The sequence below is a fragment of the Oncorhynchus kisutch genome, linkage group LG20 (genome assembly GCF_002021735.2).
Source record: "Oncorhynchus kisutch isolate 150728-3 linkage group LG20, Okis_V2, whole genome shotgun sequence".
Lineage (NCBI taxonomy): Eukaryota > Metazoa > Chordata > Actinopteri > Salmoniformes > Salmonidae > Oncorhynchus > Oncorhynchus kisutch.
The window spans coordinates 13,819,360-13,839,168 of NC_034193.2; the positions used below are offsets into that span (position 1 = coordinate 13,819,360).

General features: G+C 44.0%; 1 protein-coding gene across 3 annotated transcripts in view; it reads left to right on the plus strand.

Moving 5' to 3' along the window:
* LOC109865117 (protocadherin-15-like) overlaps nt 1–19,809 on the plus strand; it is a 295,294-nt gene that overhangs the window by 155,389 nt on the left and 120,096 nt on the right. For all 3 annotated transcript variants that reach the window (XM_031799628.1, XM_031799630.1, XM_031799629.1), the window contains 4 exons: nt 97–303; nt 5,179–5,313; nt 14,151–14,300; nt 15,824–16,017. In XM_031799628.1, the coding sequence (XP_031655488.1) occupies nt 97–303; nt 5,179–5,313; nt 14,151–14,300; nt 15,824–16,017 (686 nt within the window). The remainder of the gene's footprint in view (nt 1–96; nt 304–5,178; nt 5,314–14,150; nt 14,301–15,823; nt 16,018–19,809) is intronic.

Below are 19,809 nucleotides of genomic sequence, written 5' to 3' on the forward strand. Positions count from 1 at the left end.
AAAAAAAGTGAATCTGGGATAGTTTTGTGTCCAATAAGAACACAAAAAAGTCTACACTGTGCCTTAATGAACGTCACCCTGTTCTATATTTTCCAGGCAGAGCAGGACAACGGCCACCCCCTGCCTGCGTTTGCTAACCTCCACATCGAGGTTCTGGATGAGAACAACCAGTCACCATTCTTCCTGGAGGCCACATACCAGGGCTTCATCACCGAGTCAGCACCAGTGGGTACCACAGTGTTCACCGACGCCAGCCTCACCACCCCTCTGGGGATCAACGTTCTGGACAACGACATTGAGGAGGTTAGACCTCATAGCTGACCAGTCTCTTCATCAATTCATTCATTTGTTTATTCATTCATTCACCTGTTCTTTCTTTCTTTCATTCATTCCTTCACTTGTTCATTAATTCGTTCATTTATACACAATCTTTCTATGGAAGACTGCTATAGATGTTGATGAGAGCGTTTGTGATCATGTTGAGGTCGAGAGCAGATGTTTTTACAGTGCATACTGTAGATTCAAGTGTTTGTCTAGTCATCAAGTCAAATGTATTTATATAGCCCTTCTTACATCAGCTGATATCTCAAAGTGCTGTACAGAAACCCAGCCTAAAACCCCAAACAACAAGCAATGCAGGTGTAGAAGTACGGTGGCTAGGAAAAACTAGAAAGAAACCTAGAGAGGAACCAGGCTATGAGGGTTGGCCAGTCCTCTTCTGGCTGTGCCGGGTGGAGATTATAACAGAACATGGCCAAGATGTTCAAATGTTCATAGATGACCAGCATGGTCAAATAATAATCACAGTAGTTGTCGAAGGTGCAAAAGGTCACCACCTCAGGAGTAAATGTCAGTTGGCTTTTCATAGCCGATCATTGAGAGTATCTCTACCGCTCCTGCTGTCTCTAGAGAGTTCGAAACAGCAGGTCTGGTACAGGTAGCACGTCCGGTGAACAGGTCAGGGTTCCATAGCCGCAGGCAGAACAGTTTAAACTGGAGCAGCAGCACAGCCAGGTGGACTGGGGACAGCAAGGAGTCATCATGCCAGGTAGTCCTGAGGCATGGTCCTAGGGCTCAGGTCCTCCGAGAGAGAGAAGAGAGAATTAGAGAGAGCATACTTAAATTCACACAGGACATCGGATAAGACAGGAGAAATACTCCAGATATAACAGACTGACACTAGCCCCCCGACACAAACTACTGCAGCATAAATACTGGAGGCTGAGACAGGAGGGGTCAGGGGACACTGTGGCCCCATCCGATGATACCCCCGGACAGGGCCAAAAAGGAAGGATATAACCCCTAGTCTAGATACAGTTCCATGACCGAAGTATGTCAGTTGCAGATAAGGTGTTTGCTCTTTCAAGATGATACTATTAGGAATTAATCAGCATAAAAACATACATGTATTTTTAGTTGTGAAGCCATTTTATCACCATCTCTCAGTTGAGAAGGTTGTTCAATCACATCATTTGTTTTGCTCTATTTGTTTTTAGCTCATTCCTGGTGATCAGCCTGTAGGTTTTAGCTGATGCATTAGCGCTGCATGATTACTAGTGTGACGTTCTCTTTCTCTGTTTTTCTACTGATCCGCCTCTTTTTAAACTATCCAATTCTCATATTTGGTTTCTGCATCACTCGGTTTTTCCTTATTGATTGTTGTTTCCATTTTTTGCCAGCTTGGTTATTAGTCTTTGAAGTGATCTGTTTTTCTCTAACATGAGAAGCTTGTAGTAATGTAGGAAAAGGTTCCCCACAGTACATGGATGTGTTTATTACATTGTAGAGCTGGGCAATATGGACAGAAATCCATATTGTGATAAATTGCATGACTTAATGATGAATAGAACGATGCGTTAATAACATTAATGTGCACCAGTTTTGTTATGATCCTTTAAACTACTACTTATATTCATCAATTGTCCCATTTAACAATCACCTATATTTGCAAACTTACTTAATTTCAAATTTCAAATTTCTCTAGTATAGGCTACTTATCAAAATGTGTATTTGTATTTACTATGGATCCCCATTAGCTGCTGCCGTGGCAACAGCTACTCTTCCTGGGGTCCGGCAAAATGAAGGCAATTCTTTGAAACATTACAATACATTCATAACAGATTTCACAACACACTAAGTGTGTGCCCTCAGGCCCTTACTCCACTACAACATATACAAAATCCATGTGTACGTGTGTGTATAGTGCGTATGTTATCATGTGTTGTATGCATGTGTCATGTGCCTATGTTTGTGTTGCTTCACAGTCCCTGCTTTTCCATAAGGTGTATTTTTATCTGTTTTTAAAATCTAATTCTACTACTTGCATCAGTTACCTGATATAGAATAGAGTTCCATGTAGTCATGGCTGCCAATAATGAACGATATCAGCAAAATGCCTGCAATAAGTGGTCGGTATGGTCAGTGTCGATAATGTTTGGTTTATCGTCCCAGCTCTATAGTACATTGATAACACAGAGAATTGAGGGTAGCTCTGTTGTATAGTTGTTATTAGTGCAATATATACTGTATGTACACTACCAGTCATATGTTTGGACACACCTACTCATGTGTTTTTCTTTATTTTTACTTACTTATCTTTACATTGTAGAATAATAGTGAAGACATAATAACTATGAAATAACACACATGGAATCATGTAGTAACCAGAAAAGTGTTAAACAAATCAAAATACATTTTAGATTTTAGATTGTTCAAAGTAGCCACCCTTTGCCTTGATGACAGCTTTGCACACTCTTGGCATTCTCTCAACCAGCTTAATGAGGTAGTCACCTGGAATGCATTTGGAATACAATTTACAGGTGTGCCTTGTTAAAAGTTAATTTGTTGAATTTCTTCTTAATGCGTTTGAGCCAATCAGTAGTGTTGTGACAAGGTAGGGGTTGGGATACAGAAGGTAGGTCTATATGGTAAAATACCAAGTCTATATTATAACAAGAACAGCTCAAATAAGCAAAGAGAAACAACAGTCCATAATTACTTTCAGACATGAAGGTCAGTCAATCCAGAAAATGTTAAGAACTTTGAAAGTTTCTTCAAGTGCAGTCGCAAAAACCATCAAACGCTATGATGAAACTGGCTCTCATGAGGAACGCCACAGGAAAGGAAGACCCAAAGACCCTCTGCTGCAGAAGATAAGTTCATTAGAGTTAACTGCACCTCAGATTGCAGCCCAAATAAATGCTTCACAGAGTTCAAGTAACAGACACATCTCAACATCCACTGTTCAGAGGAGACTGCGTGAATCAGGTCTTCATGGTCGAATTGCTGCAAAGAAACCACTACTAGAGGACACCAATAAGAAGAAGAGACTTGCTTGGGCCAAGAAACATGAGCAATGGACATTACACCGGAGGGAATCTGTCCTTTGGTCTGATGAGTTCAAATTTGCGATTTTTGGTTCCAACCGCGGTGTCTTTGTGTGACGCAGAGTAGGTGAATGGATGATCTCCGCATGTGTGTTTCCCACTGTGAAGCATGGAGGAGGAGGTGTGATGGTGTGGGGAGTGCTTTACTGGTGACACTGTCTGATTTATTTAGAATTCAAGGCACACATGAACAGCATGGCTATCACAGATTCTGCAGCCATCCCGTCTGGTTTGCGCTTAGTGGGACTACTATTTTTTAACAGGACAATAACCCAACACACCTCCAGGCTGTGTAAGGGCTATTTGACCAAAAAGGAGAGGGATGTGCAGCATCTGATTACCTGGCCTCCACAGTCACCCGACCTCAACCCATTTGAGATGGTTTGGGATGAGTTGGACTGCAGAGTGAAGGAAAAGCAGCCAACAAGTGCTCAGCATATGTGGGAACTCCTTCAAGACTGTTGGAAAAGCATTCCAGGGGAAGCTGGTTGAGAGAATGCCAAGAGTGTGCAAAGTTGTCATCAAGGCGAAGGCTTGCTACTTTGAAGAATCCAACATATATTTGTTTAACACTTTTTTGGTTACTACATGATTCCATATGTGTTATTTCATCGTTTTGATGTCTTCATTCTACAATGTAGAAACCCTTGAATGAGTAGGTGTGCCAAACTTTTGACTGGTACTGTATATACTCCAGATTTATGGCTCTGGTTGTGAGCATTCTGGGTTTAGTGGTCCCTACACTCATTGGAGTTGTTTCTCACATGCCCATCTGGAGCAGGCCCGTGTGACTTGGATTATTTTGGGGAAACCCGATGCTGATGGAAGTTGTGTCATCTCCCACTGAGCGGGGGCTCTGTACTAACACAGAGCCGTGTGTTAAGTGTCTGGGGTGATTATTATTCAATCCACTTTTATTTGCAGCAGTTTGATTTATTTATGTCTCGCTCTGTCCGGCGTAACTTCGATATCCACTGAAAGCAGCGTCAACAATATCCACAGTGCTGAGGAATGCATATTAGTAATGAAGGCAGTCAGGTCTGTCTGTCACCAGTCTGGTATTAAAAGGACTGGCTGCTTCTCAAATGGCAAGCTATTCACAGTACAGTGAACTACTTTTGACCAGGGACTATAGGGATTCCCATTGGGCTCTGGGTAAATGTAGTGCACAATACATAGTGCTATTTCAGACATATACATTGTGTTATTGCAGGGGTGGGCGGAGGATGAGGCTGGACTCTTCGTTTCTAGTCTGTGTTCGTACATGTACTGTGTTGCTCTGTGTGTGAAGAACACAACCGTCAACACAAGGGCTGCAAAGCCCTGCAGAACTTCAAGTGGATTAGGTAGAGATATGGGGTTTTACATTGTGAAACACATTTAGATTGGCACAACAGTCTCCTCAACACAGCTATACAGATGCTGCGGACAGATGGCGCGTTGAACACAAAACAATCCTTAGTATACGTTGTTACAGCAAATAAGATAAAGATATCAACATCAGTGTCATGGCAACACTATGCTATGTACATAGAGCTGCATAATCATTGTAGATTTACATTGTCACTCAACACAACCACGGACAAACAGTTGATTCATATTTCATGTACTTATTTGATAGTCAAAAGTATTTTTTTCCAATGGTTGTGTGTGTTTATCATGCGTTTCCATCGTCTCTGAAACCTTGATTTGAAACTGACTGACGAGGTTTCATCACCTTGCTTTTATCAATCCAAATCCAGTCAGTCAGTTGTTTGTGGACTTGTGTCATTTTCTTTTCCTTCCCTTGAAGACGAAAGATCCAATGCTGCAGATATCCTTGGACAACTATAACACAATCTTCACAGTGACACCTTCAGGGATTACCCGCTACCTGACACTGCTGAAGCCCGTGGACCGTGAAGAGCAGCACAGCTACACGTTCACAGTAAGGCTGGCTCTAGTTGACACCACACCCCCTCTCTCATCTCTCCTTTCTCTTCTCTCTCTCTCTCTCCTTTCCTCGCTCTCCTAAAGGGCTTTATTGGCATGGGCAACATATGTTAACATTGCCAAAGCAAGTGAACTAGATAATAAACAAAAGTGAAAAACAATAACATTAACAATAACAATTAACAGTAAACATTACACTCACAAATGTCATATTATGTGCAAATAGTTAATGTACAAAACGGAAAATAAATCAACATAAATATGGATTGTATTTACAATGGGGTTTGTTCTTCACTGGTTGCCCTTTTCTTGCGGCAGGTCACAAATCTTGCTGCTTATTGTTTTCTCATGATTTGTTTGGGTCTAATTGTGATGCTGTCCTGGGGCTCTGTGGGGTCTGTTTGTGTTTGTGAACAGAGTCCAGGTTCATCTCTCTGTAGGTTATGGCTTTGTTATGGGTTTGGGAATCGCTTCCTTTTAGGTGGTTGTAGAATTTAACGGCTCTTTTCTGGATTTTGATAATTAGCGGGTATCGGCCTAATTCTGCTCTGCATACATTATTTGGCGTTTTACGTTGTACATGGAGGATATTTTTGCAGAATTCTGCATGCAGAGTCTCAATTTGGTGTTTGTCCCATTTTGTGAATTCTTGGTTGGTGAGCGGACCCCAGACCTCACAACCATAAAGGGCAATGGGCTCTATAATTGTTTCAAGTATTTTTAGCCTGATCCTAATTGGTATGTATGTTATGTTACTTTTGATGGACTAGAATGCCCATCTTGCTTTGTCTCTCAGATCGTTCACAGCTTTGTGGAAGTTACCTGTGGTGCTGATGTTTAGGCCAAGGTATGTATAGTTTTTTTGTGTGCTCTAGGGCAACGGTGTCTGGGTTGAATTTCTATTTGTGGTCCTGGCGACTGGACCTTTTTTGGAACACCATCATTTTGGTCTTACTGAGATTTACTTTCAGGTCCCAGGTCTGCCAGAATCTGTGCAGAAGATCTAGGTGCTGCTGTGCCCTCCTTGGTTGGTGACAGAAGCACCAGATCAGCAAACAGTAAACTTTTGACTTCAGATTCTAGTAGGGTGAGGCCGGGTGCTGCAGACTGTTTTAGTGTCCTCGTCAATTTGATGATATACAGTGCCTTGCGAAAGTATTCGGCCCCCTTGAACTTTGCGACCTTTTGCCACATTTCAGGCTTCAAACATAAAGATATAAAACTGTATTTTTTTGTGAAGAATCAACAACAAGTGGGACACAATCATGAAGTGGAATGACATTTATTGGATATTTCAAACTTTTTTAACAAATCAAAAACGGATTATTATTAATTATATTAATTATTCAGCCCCTTTACTTTCAGTGCAGCAAACTCTCTCCAGAAGTTCAGTGAGGATCTCTGAATGATCCAATGTTGACCTAAATGACTAATGATGATAAATACAATCCACCTGTGTGTAATCAAGTCACCGTATAAATGCACCTGCACTGTGATAGTCTCAGAGGTCTGTTAAAAGCGCAGAGAGCATCATGAAGAACAAGGAACACACCAGGCAGGTCCGAGATACTGTTGTGAAGAAGTTTAAAGCCGGATTTGGATACAAAAAGATTTCCCAAGCTTTAAACATCCCAAGGAGCACTGTGCAAGCGATAATATTGAAATGGAAGGAGTATCAGACCACTGCAAATCTACCAAGACCTGGCCGTCCCTCTAAACTTTCAGCTCATACAAGGAGAAGACTGATCAGAGATGCAGCCAAGAGGCCCATGATCACTCTGGATGAACTGCAGAGATCTACAGCTGAGGTGGGAGACTCTGTCCATAGGACAACAATCAGTCGTATATTGCACAAATCTGGCCTTTATGGAAGAGTGGCAAGAAGAAAGCCATTTCTTAAAGATATCCATAAAAAGTGTAGTTTAAAGTTTGCCACAAGCCACCTGGGAGACACACCAAACATGTGGAAGAAGGTGCTCTGGTCAGATGAAACCAAAATTGAACTTTTTGGCAACAATGCAAAACGTTATGTTTGGCGTAAAAGCAACACAGCTCATCACCCTGAACACACCATCCCCACTGTCAAACATGGTGGTGGCAGCATCATGGTTTGGGCCTGCTTTTCTTCAGCAGGGACAGGGAAGATGGTTAAAATTGATGGGAAGATGGATGGAGCCAAATACAGGACCATTCTGGAAGAAAACCTGATGGAGTCTGCAAAAGACCTGAGACTGGGACGGAGATTTGTCTTCCAACAAGACAATGATCCAAAACATAAAGCTTGAGATACTGCCTTTGTACCAGGGTGGGGGAAGAGACTGGACAGTTCGAAAACTAATGACATCATTTTCAGTTTATAACCTGTGGTAAACTGTATCGTGTTCAGTACTCTCGAGAATAAATGCTACTGATTGATTTTGAGACTGGTCTCTGTCCATTTTATGCAAATAAGGGTCTTACAAATTCTTAGGTGTGGACAGAGTTTTGAATTGAATTAGTTAAACAAAACATAAAGGAATTTAATTCCTGTAATTCCTGTCCTTGGTTCCAAATATTGGGGAACCAAGGACAGCCAATTGGAATTTGTTGTCTGTATATTTTATAATTTCATTGAGGATACCATCAACACCACAGGCCTTTTTGGGTTTGTTACATACGCCTCTTGGAGGAGGGAACGCAACACCCTACTACAACTCAACGTGAAGTGAAAAAGGTATTTGATCGTAGGTGCGGGGTAAGGACGACAGAGGCAGAGAAATGTACAGTTCACAGGGAATGTATTTCCTGAACACAGTAATGTGGGGAAAAGGGGCTGGATGGAACCAAAGAAAGTCAAAGAGCCCCCTCTCCTACCTTACCTACCCACAACTTACCGAATCTTTTAGCACCTCTTGGCGTGCTAACCAAAATACAGGGGGTGGTCTGCCCAGGTCTTACCTAGTCTGCATAGACATTGTAAGTACTACGGGTTATGTATGTCCGCTGGCCTCTTGCCTAAACACTCCCAAGGTGCGTTCCCCTCCCCGGGAACAAATTAAACAGAATAATTACTAACTTAAAGGTTACAATTTCAATAATGAAAAACACCAAGTCCTATTGGCATACACATTCCATCAGGAGTAGCGGCTACAAAAACCTTCATGGACTAACAACCAACACAGGACATCAAAGACGCTCTCCACTCCTGACAAAGGAACACTGGCTTTTATCCAGCTGTAGAAGGAGTTGGTAATTGAAGACAGCTGTTTCCCCTGACGAGAGGGAGGGTTCAGAGCTCCAATCATCGTGGGGGCCAACCAATCAGCTGCTTGAGGAATCCAGGATTCCATTTCCTGAAATACACACACACAAACCCACAACACAGAAACTGGGGAACATAACACGCCCACCCCAAAACCTGCAAACTCCCAGTTTGCAATAACAAAAATCAACACGCATCTCCAGTTACTAAACCCGTGATAGAGCATCAGATCTCACGTTCGCCGAACCCTTCACATAGTGAATCTGTATACTGTATCCCTGTACAATCAGAGCCCACCACACATGACGGCGGTTCTGATTGTACATTTGCCTAAGAAACACCAACGGATTATGGTCTGTGAAGACCAGTACAGGCAAGGCACTGGAGCCCACATATACCTCAAAAAACTGTAAGGCTAGCAATAAAGCCAGCGTCTCTTGTTCAATAGTGGAGTACCTTGACTGAGTTGAACTTACAGGAGATGAAACTGACGGGCCGATCCACTCCGTCTTCATCTTCCTGTAAGAGAACCGCACCCACCCCCACTATACTAGCATCTACCTCCAACTTAAAAGGTTTGGCAAAGTTGGGGCAGGCAAGCACTGGGGCACTACAAAGCAGCACTTTGGCAGACTCAAAACCATAGTACATTCCTGGGACCACTTAAATGGTACTTTGGGACTGAGCAGAGATGTAAGGGGAGCTACTACCATTGACAAATTCTTTGCAGAAATACCCCACCATCGTCAGGAATCTGCGCAACTGGCGGCGAGTCGTGGGAGCAGGAAAAGCAACAATTGCTTCTACTTTGCCAGTTATTGGGCGCACTTATTTTGTCCTGTAGTTCATTCAAGGTAATTTGATAATCCAGAGGGTTGTCGTTAATAGTTGATTCTAAGATTTGATAGTCTTTAATAGTTAATTCTAAGATTTGATAGTCTTTAATAGTTGATTCTAAGATGTATCCCTCTATCTTTCTCTTTCCATCTCTCTCCCTCTCTTTCTCTCTCGTTCCCTTTATCCCTATCTCTCACTCTTATCTCTCTACCCCTATCTCCCTCTCTTTCCCTTTCTTTCTCTCCCTCTTATCTCTCTCCCCCTCTCTCTATCTCCCTCTTTCCCTTTCTTTCTTTCTCTCCCTCTATCTCCCTCTCTTTTCCTTTCTCTCTTTCCCTCTCTCTCTCTCTCTCTCTTGCTTTCTACTTCTATTTCTCTCTCCCCCTCTCTTTCCCTCTCTCCCCCACCATCATGTTAGCCCCTGTCACACAACACAGCACAACAGTAACTTGAATCCACAGTCACACTTGTCCCCTGATACCATATTCTAGAATGGCAGTAGCTCCACTAGTACTGTACCATTAAACATAGACACTATTACAGTATATCAGCAAGGTTTCTTTCTTTGCTTCTTGAAATGCTGTATCCCCTCCATGGTTGGGGACAGAAGCAACAGATCATTAGAAAACATCTGCCACTCCCCCCATTCTCTCTCTCTCTCTCTCTCTCTCTCTCTCTCTCTCTCTCTCTCTCTCTCTCTCTCTCTCTCTCTCTCTCTCTCTCTCTCTCTCTCTCTCTCTCTCTCTCTCTCTCTCTCTCTCTCTCTCTCTCTCTCTCTCTCTCTCTCTCTCTCTCTCTCTCTCTCTCTCTCTCTCTCTCTCTCTCTCTCTCTCCCTCTCTCTCCCTCCCTCTCTCTCTCTCTCTCTCTCTCTCTCTCTCTCTCTCTCTCTCTCTCTCTCCTTCACCCCCCTATCACACAACACAGCACAACAGTAACTTGAATCCACAGTCACACTTGTCCCCTGATACCATATTCTAGAATGACAGTAGCTTCACTAGTACTGTACCATTAAACATAGACACTATTACAGTATATCAGCAAGGATTTCTAGTGAGCAGTTTTCCAAATGTTCTTGAAATCCCTCAAGAGTTTTTCATCCTCAATGTCCTATTTGTTACATTCCTGTCACATTGTATCCTTGGTGAACGGCATGCTGGGTTTTGTTGTTGTTTTGTGGTATAATGCTGGAGTGCATTACACTGTCATTCCCTTTATGGCCATTGGGATAGAACAGTGGTGTTTGTCGACGATAATGATCTGTTGTTGCTCACACAAACGTCTTACACTTTTCTCCGTACAGCTAGCCATTAGCACAGGGCCTGTACTTCATTGTGTGTGTGTGTGTGTGTGTGTGTGTGTGTGTGTGTGTGTGTGTGTGTGTGTGTGTGTGTGTGTGTGTGTGTGTGTGTGTGTGTGTGTGTGTGTGTGTGTGTACAGTCATGGCCAAAAGTTTTGAGAATGACACAAATATGAATTTCCATGAAGTTTGCTGCTTCAGTGTCTTTAGATATTTTTGTCAGATGCTACTATGGAATACTGAAGTATAATTACAAGCATTTCGTAAGTGTCAAAGGCTTTTATTGACAATTACACGAAGTTGATGCAAAGAGTCAATATTTGCAGTGTTGACCCTTCTTTTTCAAGACCTCTGCAATCTGCCCTGGCATGCTGTCAATTAATTTCTGGGCCACATCCTGACTGATGGCAGCCCATTCTTGCAATATCAATGCTTGGAGTTTGTCAGAATTTGTGGGGTTTTGTTTGACACAGGACTGATGGTAGTGCTCACCTTGTCTTCTCCAGACAAGCTTTTTTCCGGATACCCCAAACAATCGGAAAGGAGATTCATCAGAGAAAATGACTTTACATGTATATTTGTGTCATTCTCAAAACTTTTGGCCACGACTGTACATGACTCACCACATGGTTATTTACATGTGTTTCTCCGGTGTGTTTGCAGCAATTTGTAAGTAAAAAGTGAGAAGAGTTTGTGGTTTTGATTGTCGAGATTAGACAAAGCAATCAGTGTAAAAGCACTTATTGAAAAATGTAATGGTGGCAAAAGATAGATGGTGAATCCCAAATGTAATGTGATGCAGTAGCCTCTCTCATTAGGTATTTTTGCATTCCCCTGAGCCAGCACCTACAACATTTAAATGATGAATCCATGAATCACCAACTACTGAGCTTTCATTCAACAGTAATACTCTCTGTTGCTGGCTGGTGCACTATGTCCAGCTGTAAGACCATGATAAAGCACAGCTCAGAACAGCACAGCTCAGAACAGCACAGCTCAGAACAGCCCAGTTCAGAACAGCCCAGTTCAGAACAGCCCAGTTCAGAACAGCCCAGCTCAGAACAGCCCAGTTCAGAACAGCCCAGTTCAGAACAGCCCAGTTCAGAACAGCCCAGTTCAGAACAGCATACTGCTATCCTCAGTCCTGTTCCTCCATATGTTTGTTGATGTATTCTTCACTCACCTATAACTGCCACTGGGTTATTCGCTGTTCCCTCTAGATCAAATGCACCGTTTATGTGAAGAAATGTCACCTGGCAGGTGTATCACTCAGTCTAAGAACCGTCGTCTTGTCAGGCTTTGAAATTGCCAAGTGCCATGTCATCTGAAACCAGAATTGGAATTTTTCCAATAAGAACTTCTTGCAGATCCATTTATCTTGCCCACCTCACCATATCTTTGTTTTAGAATTCAGAGACCTTATCTTTTAACAGAGTCTGTTAAGGCAATGTCTTATTGATGGACTTTGCCAGTCTGGCTATATTCCGATGTAGTTCTTCCAATAACTTTTTAGGTTTGGATGTCTGTTTGTGATTCAAGGGCCGTATAGCAGATGGGCTCTGTGAAACTCACTCGTCAGCCTGAAGTATCTCCACTTGCGCTGCCGAATAGCTAGCTTTTCAGTGTGCTGACTGGGCAAGATGCTTCAGGAGGGCAGTCACCTGTGTTAGCAAGGCAGAGTTCCTTCATTCCAGCCTTGGAATGAGCCAAATCAGTAGGAAGTGGTACTTCTAAGCAAGCAGTGCTACGTTTCCCTCCCAAAAACATCTGAATGTGAAATAATGCCTGGTGCCAAAAGATCCAGACACCATCAGACTTCGCTGAATGTAAACGTTGGCGAGCGGATCCCTCCAGCCCTAACTCTGGGGTGCACAGGGCAGTGGAATTAGCATTCCCGAGCACTCGGCTGCCATGTCCTGGCAGTAACAGATTGATTAAAACACTGAGTCCAAGCTCGCTTGTCTGGGAAGGCTTCTGAGAGCCGTTCCACCCATGCTGTTAAATGATGGATCCGTCGTGCATATGAACGATACCCAGTCAGTCAGTGCCTCAATATCTGTTTCCCCTCTCCAGCACTACCATGGAGAATGGTAGTGTGTCTCTCAGTGTTTTGTGTTCCAATACATATTTGGTCGGAGTATGTCTATTTGAGTTCATTTGAGTTCATTCAGTTGGCTCTGTGGCCACTGAATGTGTTATGCCACCCACTCTGCAAGACACTCTTCCTGCCAGTCAAATTACATCTACAACAACCGCTACCCACCCAATGATGTCACATGATCATCTTCTCCTCTACCTCTTATGTCTTGCCCTAGAGGCTTTGTGCTGTGTTATGAAGTTGTGAGCTAGTAGAGGTTTTTCTAATGCTAGCTCCTCTGAGTGGCACAGTGCATCGCACCGGAAACTCAGAGAAGGAAACAACATTTGGACATTTTCTCTCCCCACCACCACATCCTGCTGGAGCAGTGGAGGAGCCCGCAGCGCTATCCTGTCAAGACTTTGAAGTGTGGTGTTGCTAAGTACTATGAACAAAGAAAACACTAAAAGGATGTTTCTCGATTCTGGTTTTCGCAAGCACTCACTGCTGTGTTTACCTGTGGGCTTTTTTAGATGCTTCTGTTGTCGTATTTTGGCGGGGAAAGAAGTACAACTCTAAAAGTTAATGGGGAGAGCTTTGAACACGGATGGTATTTTATTTCCTGCTCAACTGAGGATCAAAGTGCTTTTCTTTCTGTTTGACGCTTGTTGCATGCTCTTTTGTTTTTGAAGTTGCTGTTACTCTCGGTTAATTTGTGTGAGCGGTTGTGTTCTATGTGGAAGTTGACAGTCAGATACAACTACACACGCACACACACACACACGCACGCACACACACACACACACACACACACGCACACACTGTCACGCACGCACGCACACACACACACACACACACACACACACACACACACACACACTGTCACACACACACGCACGCACACACACACACACACACACACACACACACACACACACACACACACACACACACACACACACACACACACACACACACACACACACACACACACTTTACCTAATGAGATAAACAATAATGGTATGCAATCACCATTGGAGTTATAAGAGCATTGTAGTCTTTATTACTGTACGTTGTTGTTAAGACAATGGGCTTTGTTTAGTCATTGTGATGAATTAATATCTGTAAAGCCTACAGCTTTCAATAAGGGTATTGCTCTCAATCTTTCATCTTTTGACCACTGGTCCCTTAGCTTCCTTTTCTGTCCTGTGACTGTCAGGGACTGTCCCATTGGTTTCTGCATTGACAGAACATGTCAGGGATATATTGGTTGTGGAGTTCTCTACTGCATACACGTGTGTCCTGAGGTTTTTGATCATTTTTCTCTCTCTCTCGCTCTCTCTCTCTCTCGCTCTTGCTCTCACTTCCCTTCTCTATAGATGGTGGCTTCTGATGGAGTTCAGGAGAGTACTCCAGTGGCCATTAATATCACAGTGATCGATGCCAATGACAACACACCGACCTTTCCGAACACCTCCTACAGTGTCAATGTTTACACAGATATGCAGCCTGGGGAAACAATATTACAGGTAATCAATATGTTGTACTCACTCGCTGTTTTCCCAAACCATCCACTTACTTAGAGTAATAGCATTAGTAAACCTTGAGTTATTGTGGTAGCAGACTGTTTGGTTCAGCTCTCAGCAGGCTGCTGTCATAGGCTGTTCCCCTCTGGGCATTGGGAGGATTGTGGGTCATTTGTTAGAACCCCTGTTTCACAGTCAGAGCATGAGCCCAGTCCAGTCAGTCACTCTGATACTTAAAAGAAACAAAAGACTGCCAGAAAAGGTCCAATTTCAGCAGTTTAATCTCTGTTTCTCTCATAGCAAGCCCGGTTAGGCTGGTTAGCCTGGTTAGGCTGGTTAGCCTGGTTAGGCCGGTTAGCCCGGTTAGGCCGGTTAGCCCGGTTAGGCCGGTTAGCCCAGTTAGGCTGGTTAGGCCGGTTAGCCCAGTTAGGCTGGTTAGTCTGGTTATCCCGGTTAGGCTGGTAAGCCCAGTTAGGCTGGTAAGCCCGGTTAGCCCGGTTAGGCCAGTTAGCCTGGTTAGCCCGGTTATGCTGGTTAATGCTGGTTAGCCTGGTTAGGCCGGTTAGGCTGGTTAACCCGGTTAGGCTGGTTAGCCCGGTTAGGCTGGTTAGTCCGGTTAGGCTGGTAAGCCCAGTTAGGCTGGTTAGGCTGGTTAATGCTGGTTAGGCCGGTTAGGCTGGTTAATGCTGGTTAGCCCGGTTAGGCTGGTTAGCCCGGTTAGGCTGGTAAGCCCAGTTAGGCTGGTTAGGCTGGTTAATGCTGGTTAGGCCGGTTAGGCTGGTTAATGCTGGTTAGGCCGGTTAGGCTGGTTAATGCTGGTTAGCCCAGTTAGGCTGGTTAGCCCGGTTAGGCTGGTAAGCCCAGTTAGGCTGGTTAGGCTGGTTAATGCTGGTTAGGCCGATTAGGCTGGTTAATGCTGGTTAGCCCGGTTAGGCTGGTTAGCCCGGTTAGGCTGGTTATGCTTCAGGAACACGTTAATAATGGCAGGTATGAGTTTCTTTGTCGGTTGAATGACTGTTGATGAGGTGCTTGTGACTGCATTGTCTCATTCGTCAGTCATCTTTGAGTTACAGTATGTAAAGTCTAAGAATGACGTATGGGGAGAATAACACTATACATGCTCTTAGTCACACACTGTAGCGTTCTACTACGTAAACACATGCATGTTTAGAGATTTCTATCAAAGTGTGGCCACTTTTCTACATGTTGAATATGAAGTATGTTATAATTGGATTATGCGAATGTTAAAAGGTATTTCTGCATTTGATTATGATATCAGTTTCTACTTCCTTATTTCAAAATCACTGACTGTATTTGCCATAAATGTTTAATAATCCCCCAACGCAAGATATTTAATATGCATTTGATATGTGTAGAATATATCAGCGAGGAATCAAACATTTCCGTATTCCTTGAAATGTGGGGAAAATATTGGGATAGATGGCCTTCCCCTAGTGAAGTCCCTGGGCTTAGGACACCAGAGGACACTGTCGAGTGAGAGACTTCCTCTCTTGTCTCCCTTTCAGCTGACGGCTCTGGATGCTGACTGGGGTCCCAATGGGCTTGTGACCTACAAGATCCTGGCGGGGGATCAAGGACACTTCATCATCAATAACCGCTCGGGAGTGATCACCGTGGTGCCTGGCGTCTCCCTGGCCGTGGGACATTCCTACACGCTGACCGTGAAGGCTGTGGATAGTGGTCCGGGGTCCCAGAGGAGGTGAGGCTAATAGGGAGCCCCAGGGAGCCCTGAGGTGTGGGAGGCTGGAGGGGAGGATGGGTAGGGCTGGGGGTGGGAAGCCCCAAGGGGTGGGAGGCTGGAGGGGAGGATGGGTAGGGCTGGGGGTGGGAAGCCCTGAGGGATGGGAGGCTGGAGGGGAGGATGGGTAGAGCTGGGGGTGGGAAGCCCCGAGGGGTGGGAGGCTGGAGGATGGGTAGAGCTGGGGGTGGGAAGCCCCGAGGGGTGGGAGGCTGGAGGGGAGGATGGGTAGAGCTGGGGGTGTGGAGAACGAGGAGGGGAGCTTGAGGATGGAAAGGTGGAGTAGGGCAGTGGAGGCTAGGAACTGGCGTGGCCAGTAAAAAGGCTGAGAGACGCAGAGGACAAGTCACTTTCCATTCCATCTGCAGCAGTCACAGACTCGCTTCCTTTCTCTCTCTTTCTGCTCTTTCCCTCCCCCTCTCTCTCCCTCTGTCTGTCTGTTCCTCTCTCTCTCTCTCTCTCTCTCTCTCCATCCCTCTCTCTCTCTCTCTCTCTCTCTCTCTCTCTCTCTCTCTCTCTCTCTCTCTCTCTCTCTCTCTCTCTCTCTGTCACAGACTCGCTTCCTTTCTCTCTCTTTCTGCTCTTTCCCTCCCCCTCTCTCTCCCTCTGTCTGTCTGTTCCTCTCTCTCTCTCTCTCTCTCTCTCTCTCTCTCTCTCTCTCTCTCTCTCTCTGTTAAATCTATAGTGTTCTGCAGGGTAACACAATTGTGCTAGGAAGATGTTACTGGCCCGTCTGGCACCCAAAGCGGAAACTAGAGGCTTTTCATAATGATTTGCAATGCCTACCCTCCAACTCAATTCAATCTGTGTTGCCTTTTTGCCCTCTGTAAAGCTTGGTGGCCACAGGATCAATATAGCTCAACAGGCTGAAATATAAAGAGAAATGTAGTGAATTTGGCAGTGACTATTGGCTCAGTTCTATCTGAAGAGGAAAACGTTAGGGCTGGGGGGTCTCTTTGGCAGCAGTTTTGGGAATTTCGTCTTTCATCGAACATGCCAGGTAAAAGTTTTGCCGCACAAAGATCCTTGTAAGCCTTTATCTTGAGTCAAGGACAAACACGCAAGATAAGACTGTGTTGATTAGGAGGAACCACGTTATAATCTGGGGCCTCGTTTATCAATCATGCGTAGGAACAAATCGGTGCGTCAACCATGTGTGGGATCATTTCCACGCAGAGTGTGATATTTGCGGTGGAATAAGGGAACTGCTTGTCAAGCGTAGAATAGAGAAAATATATGTTGAAATTGTGAGAGTAATAATTCAAGTATTTGTCAAATTTGATTGTATTTCCATTGTGAATTCATGCAACATATCTTGACAGGCATATACTTCTATCACATCAGTAAATCTGTTTTGAGAATAATCCATACAAAGTACAGTAATCTGTTAAATTAAAGGCACGTATGAAAATGAAACCATTGTTGGAATACTACAAACGACTGAGATAATGGGAAAGGGAATGAGAGATCTTGCTCTGTTGGGGTATCTGTCACACGCTGCATTTCACAGAGAGCATATTTCTAGAGACAGGTTGTAACGTTCGTCATCTTCCTCTGATGAGGAATAAGAGAGCACGTTTCTAGAGACAGGTTGTAACGTTCGTCATCTTCCTCTGATGAGGAGTAAGAGAGCACGTTTCTAGAGACAGGTTGTAACGTTCGTCATCTTCCTCTGATGAGGAGTAAGAGAGCACGTTTCTAGAGACAGGTTGTAACGTTCGTCATCTTCCTCTGATGAGGAATAAGAGAGCACGTTTCTAGAGACAGGTTGTAACGTTCGTCATCTTCCTCTGATGAGGAATAAGAGAGCATGTTTCTAGAGACAGGTTGTAACGTTCGTCATCTTCCTCTGATGAGGAGTAAGAGAGCACGTTTCTAGAGACAGGTTGTAACGTTCGTCGTCTTCCTCTGATGAGGAATAAGAGAGCACGTTTCTAGAGACAGGTTGTAAAGTTCGTCGTCTTCTACTGATGAGGAGTAAGAGAGCACGTTTCTAGAGACAGGTGAGATTTTGTTGTTGTTGCATGAATTACAGATTGGCCGTTCAGATATCATTTCCCAAAACCAATTTTATAGAATATTAGGATTTAAGACCTACTTTAAAAAGGCAACACATGCCATTCCGCTGCACATCCAAGTGCTATCCACACTTGGGTTTTTGGCAACGGGCACTTTTCAGCAGGACCCTGCTGATCGGCACCTCACAGCCCTTGATGAGCCAATGTTTCGAATGCAATCATCAGCAAAACAAACTCTAACATATAACATTTTGCTATTTTGCTATTTGCCTCATGACTCCTGCATGCTTTGTTGACTATTCCATTTCTTGTTTACCCAACCGTGGGACAGACTACGTTTGTTCCCACACTAGGGACTCTGACTCTCTTGGCCTACGATTTTATTCTAAACACCTCTCGATGGCTTTGTATTCATGTTGCTTGATGAAATTGCCGTACAATATGATATTGTTGCCATCTAATGCACATTCAAATGTCATAAATCAACACTGCAGAGCTCTCCCTGTCCTCTGCCATGCCTTGATTCTATTACTGCTGATGATACCTGGACATGTGCATGTAGACCCTGGCCCATCTACTATTGCTATCGCCAATTCTGATTTGTGCTCTGATATCTGCTTCACTGATATCTGCTCTCGTAAAAGCCTGGGTTTTCTGCACGCTAGAAGCTTATTACCTCAAATGGATCAATTGAATGTCTGGGTTCACAGCTCCAATCCAGATGTGTTTGTTATTACTGAGATGTGGTTATGGAAGAGTGTTTTGAATACTGATGTTAACCTTTCTGATTATAACCTTTTTCGAGCGAGACAGAGGTGGAGGAGTGGCAATCTTTACCAAGGACCACCTCGGCACATGCATACTCAGTCTGACTGGCTCTCGTTCAGGCAAATGAGAAATTGCACTCAGGCTGTCCGGAAGGCCAAAGTTAGTTACTTTGAGGAGCAGTTCTCTCTCTGTGGGTCTAACCCCAAGAAGTTCTGGAAAACAGTTAAAGACCTGGAGAATAAACCCTCCTCCTCACAGCTGCCCATGTCCCTTAATGTTGATGATGTGGTTGTTAATGACAAGAAGCACATGGCTGAGCTCTTCAATCACTACTTCATTAAGTCAGCATTCCTATTTGACAAAGCCATGCCTCCTTACCCATCCAACATTTCCTCATCTCCCACCCCTTGCGACTAGCCCCGATTCTCCTCCCTCTTTTTCCCCTCCCTTTTACAAAGTTTCTCCCTGCAGACAGTCACTGAGTCCGAGGTGCTAAAGGAGCTCCTGGATCAGATGGTTAAGATCCTTTCTTCTTTAATGTTGCAGCCCCTATCATCTCCAAGCCTATATCTGACCTTTATAACCTGTCTCTCCTCTCTGGGGAGGTTCCCATTGCTTGGAAGGCAGCCACAGCTCATCCTTTATTTAAAGGGGGGAGATCAAGCTGATCCTAACTGTTATAAGCCTATTTCTATTTTTCCCTGTTTATGAAAAGTGTTGGAAAAACTTGTCAATAATCAACTGACTGGCTGTCTTGATGTCTATAGTATTCTCTCTGGTATGCAATCTGGTTTCTGCTCAGGTCACTGCAACCTTTAAGGTCCTCATTGGTGTAACCATTTCTCTTGATTATAAGCAATGTTGTGCTGCTTTTTTTATTGACTTGGTCAAAGCTTTTGATACAGTAGACCATTCCATTCTTGTGGGCCTGTTAAGGAGTATTGGTGTCTCTGAGAGGTCTTTGGCC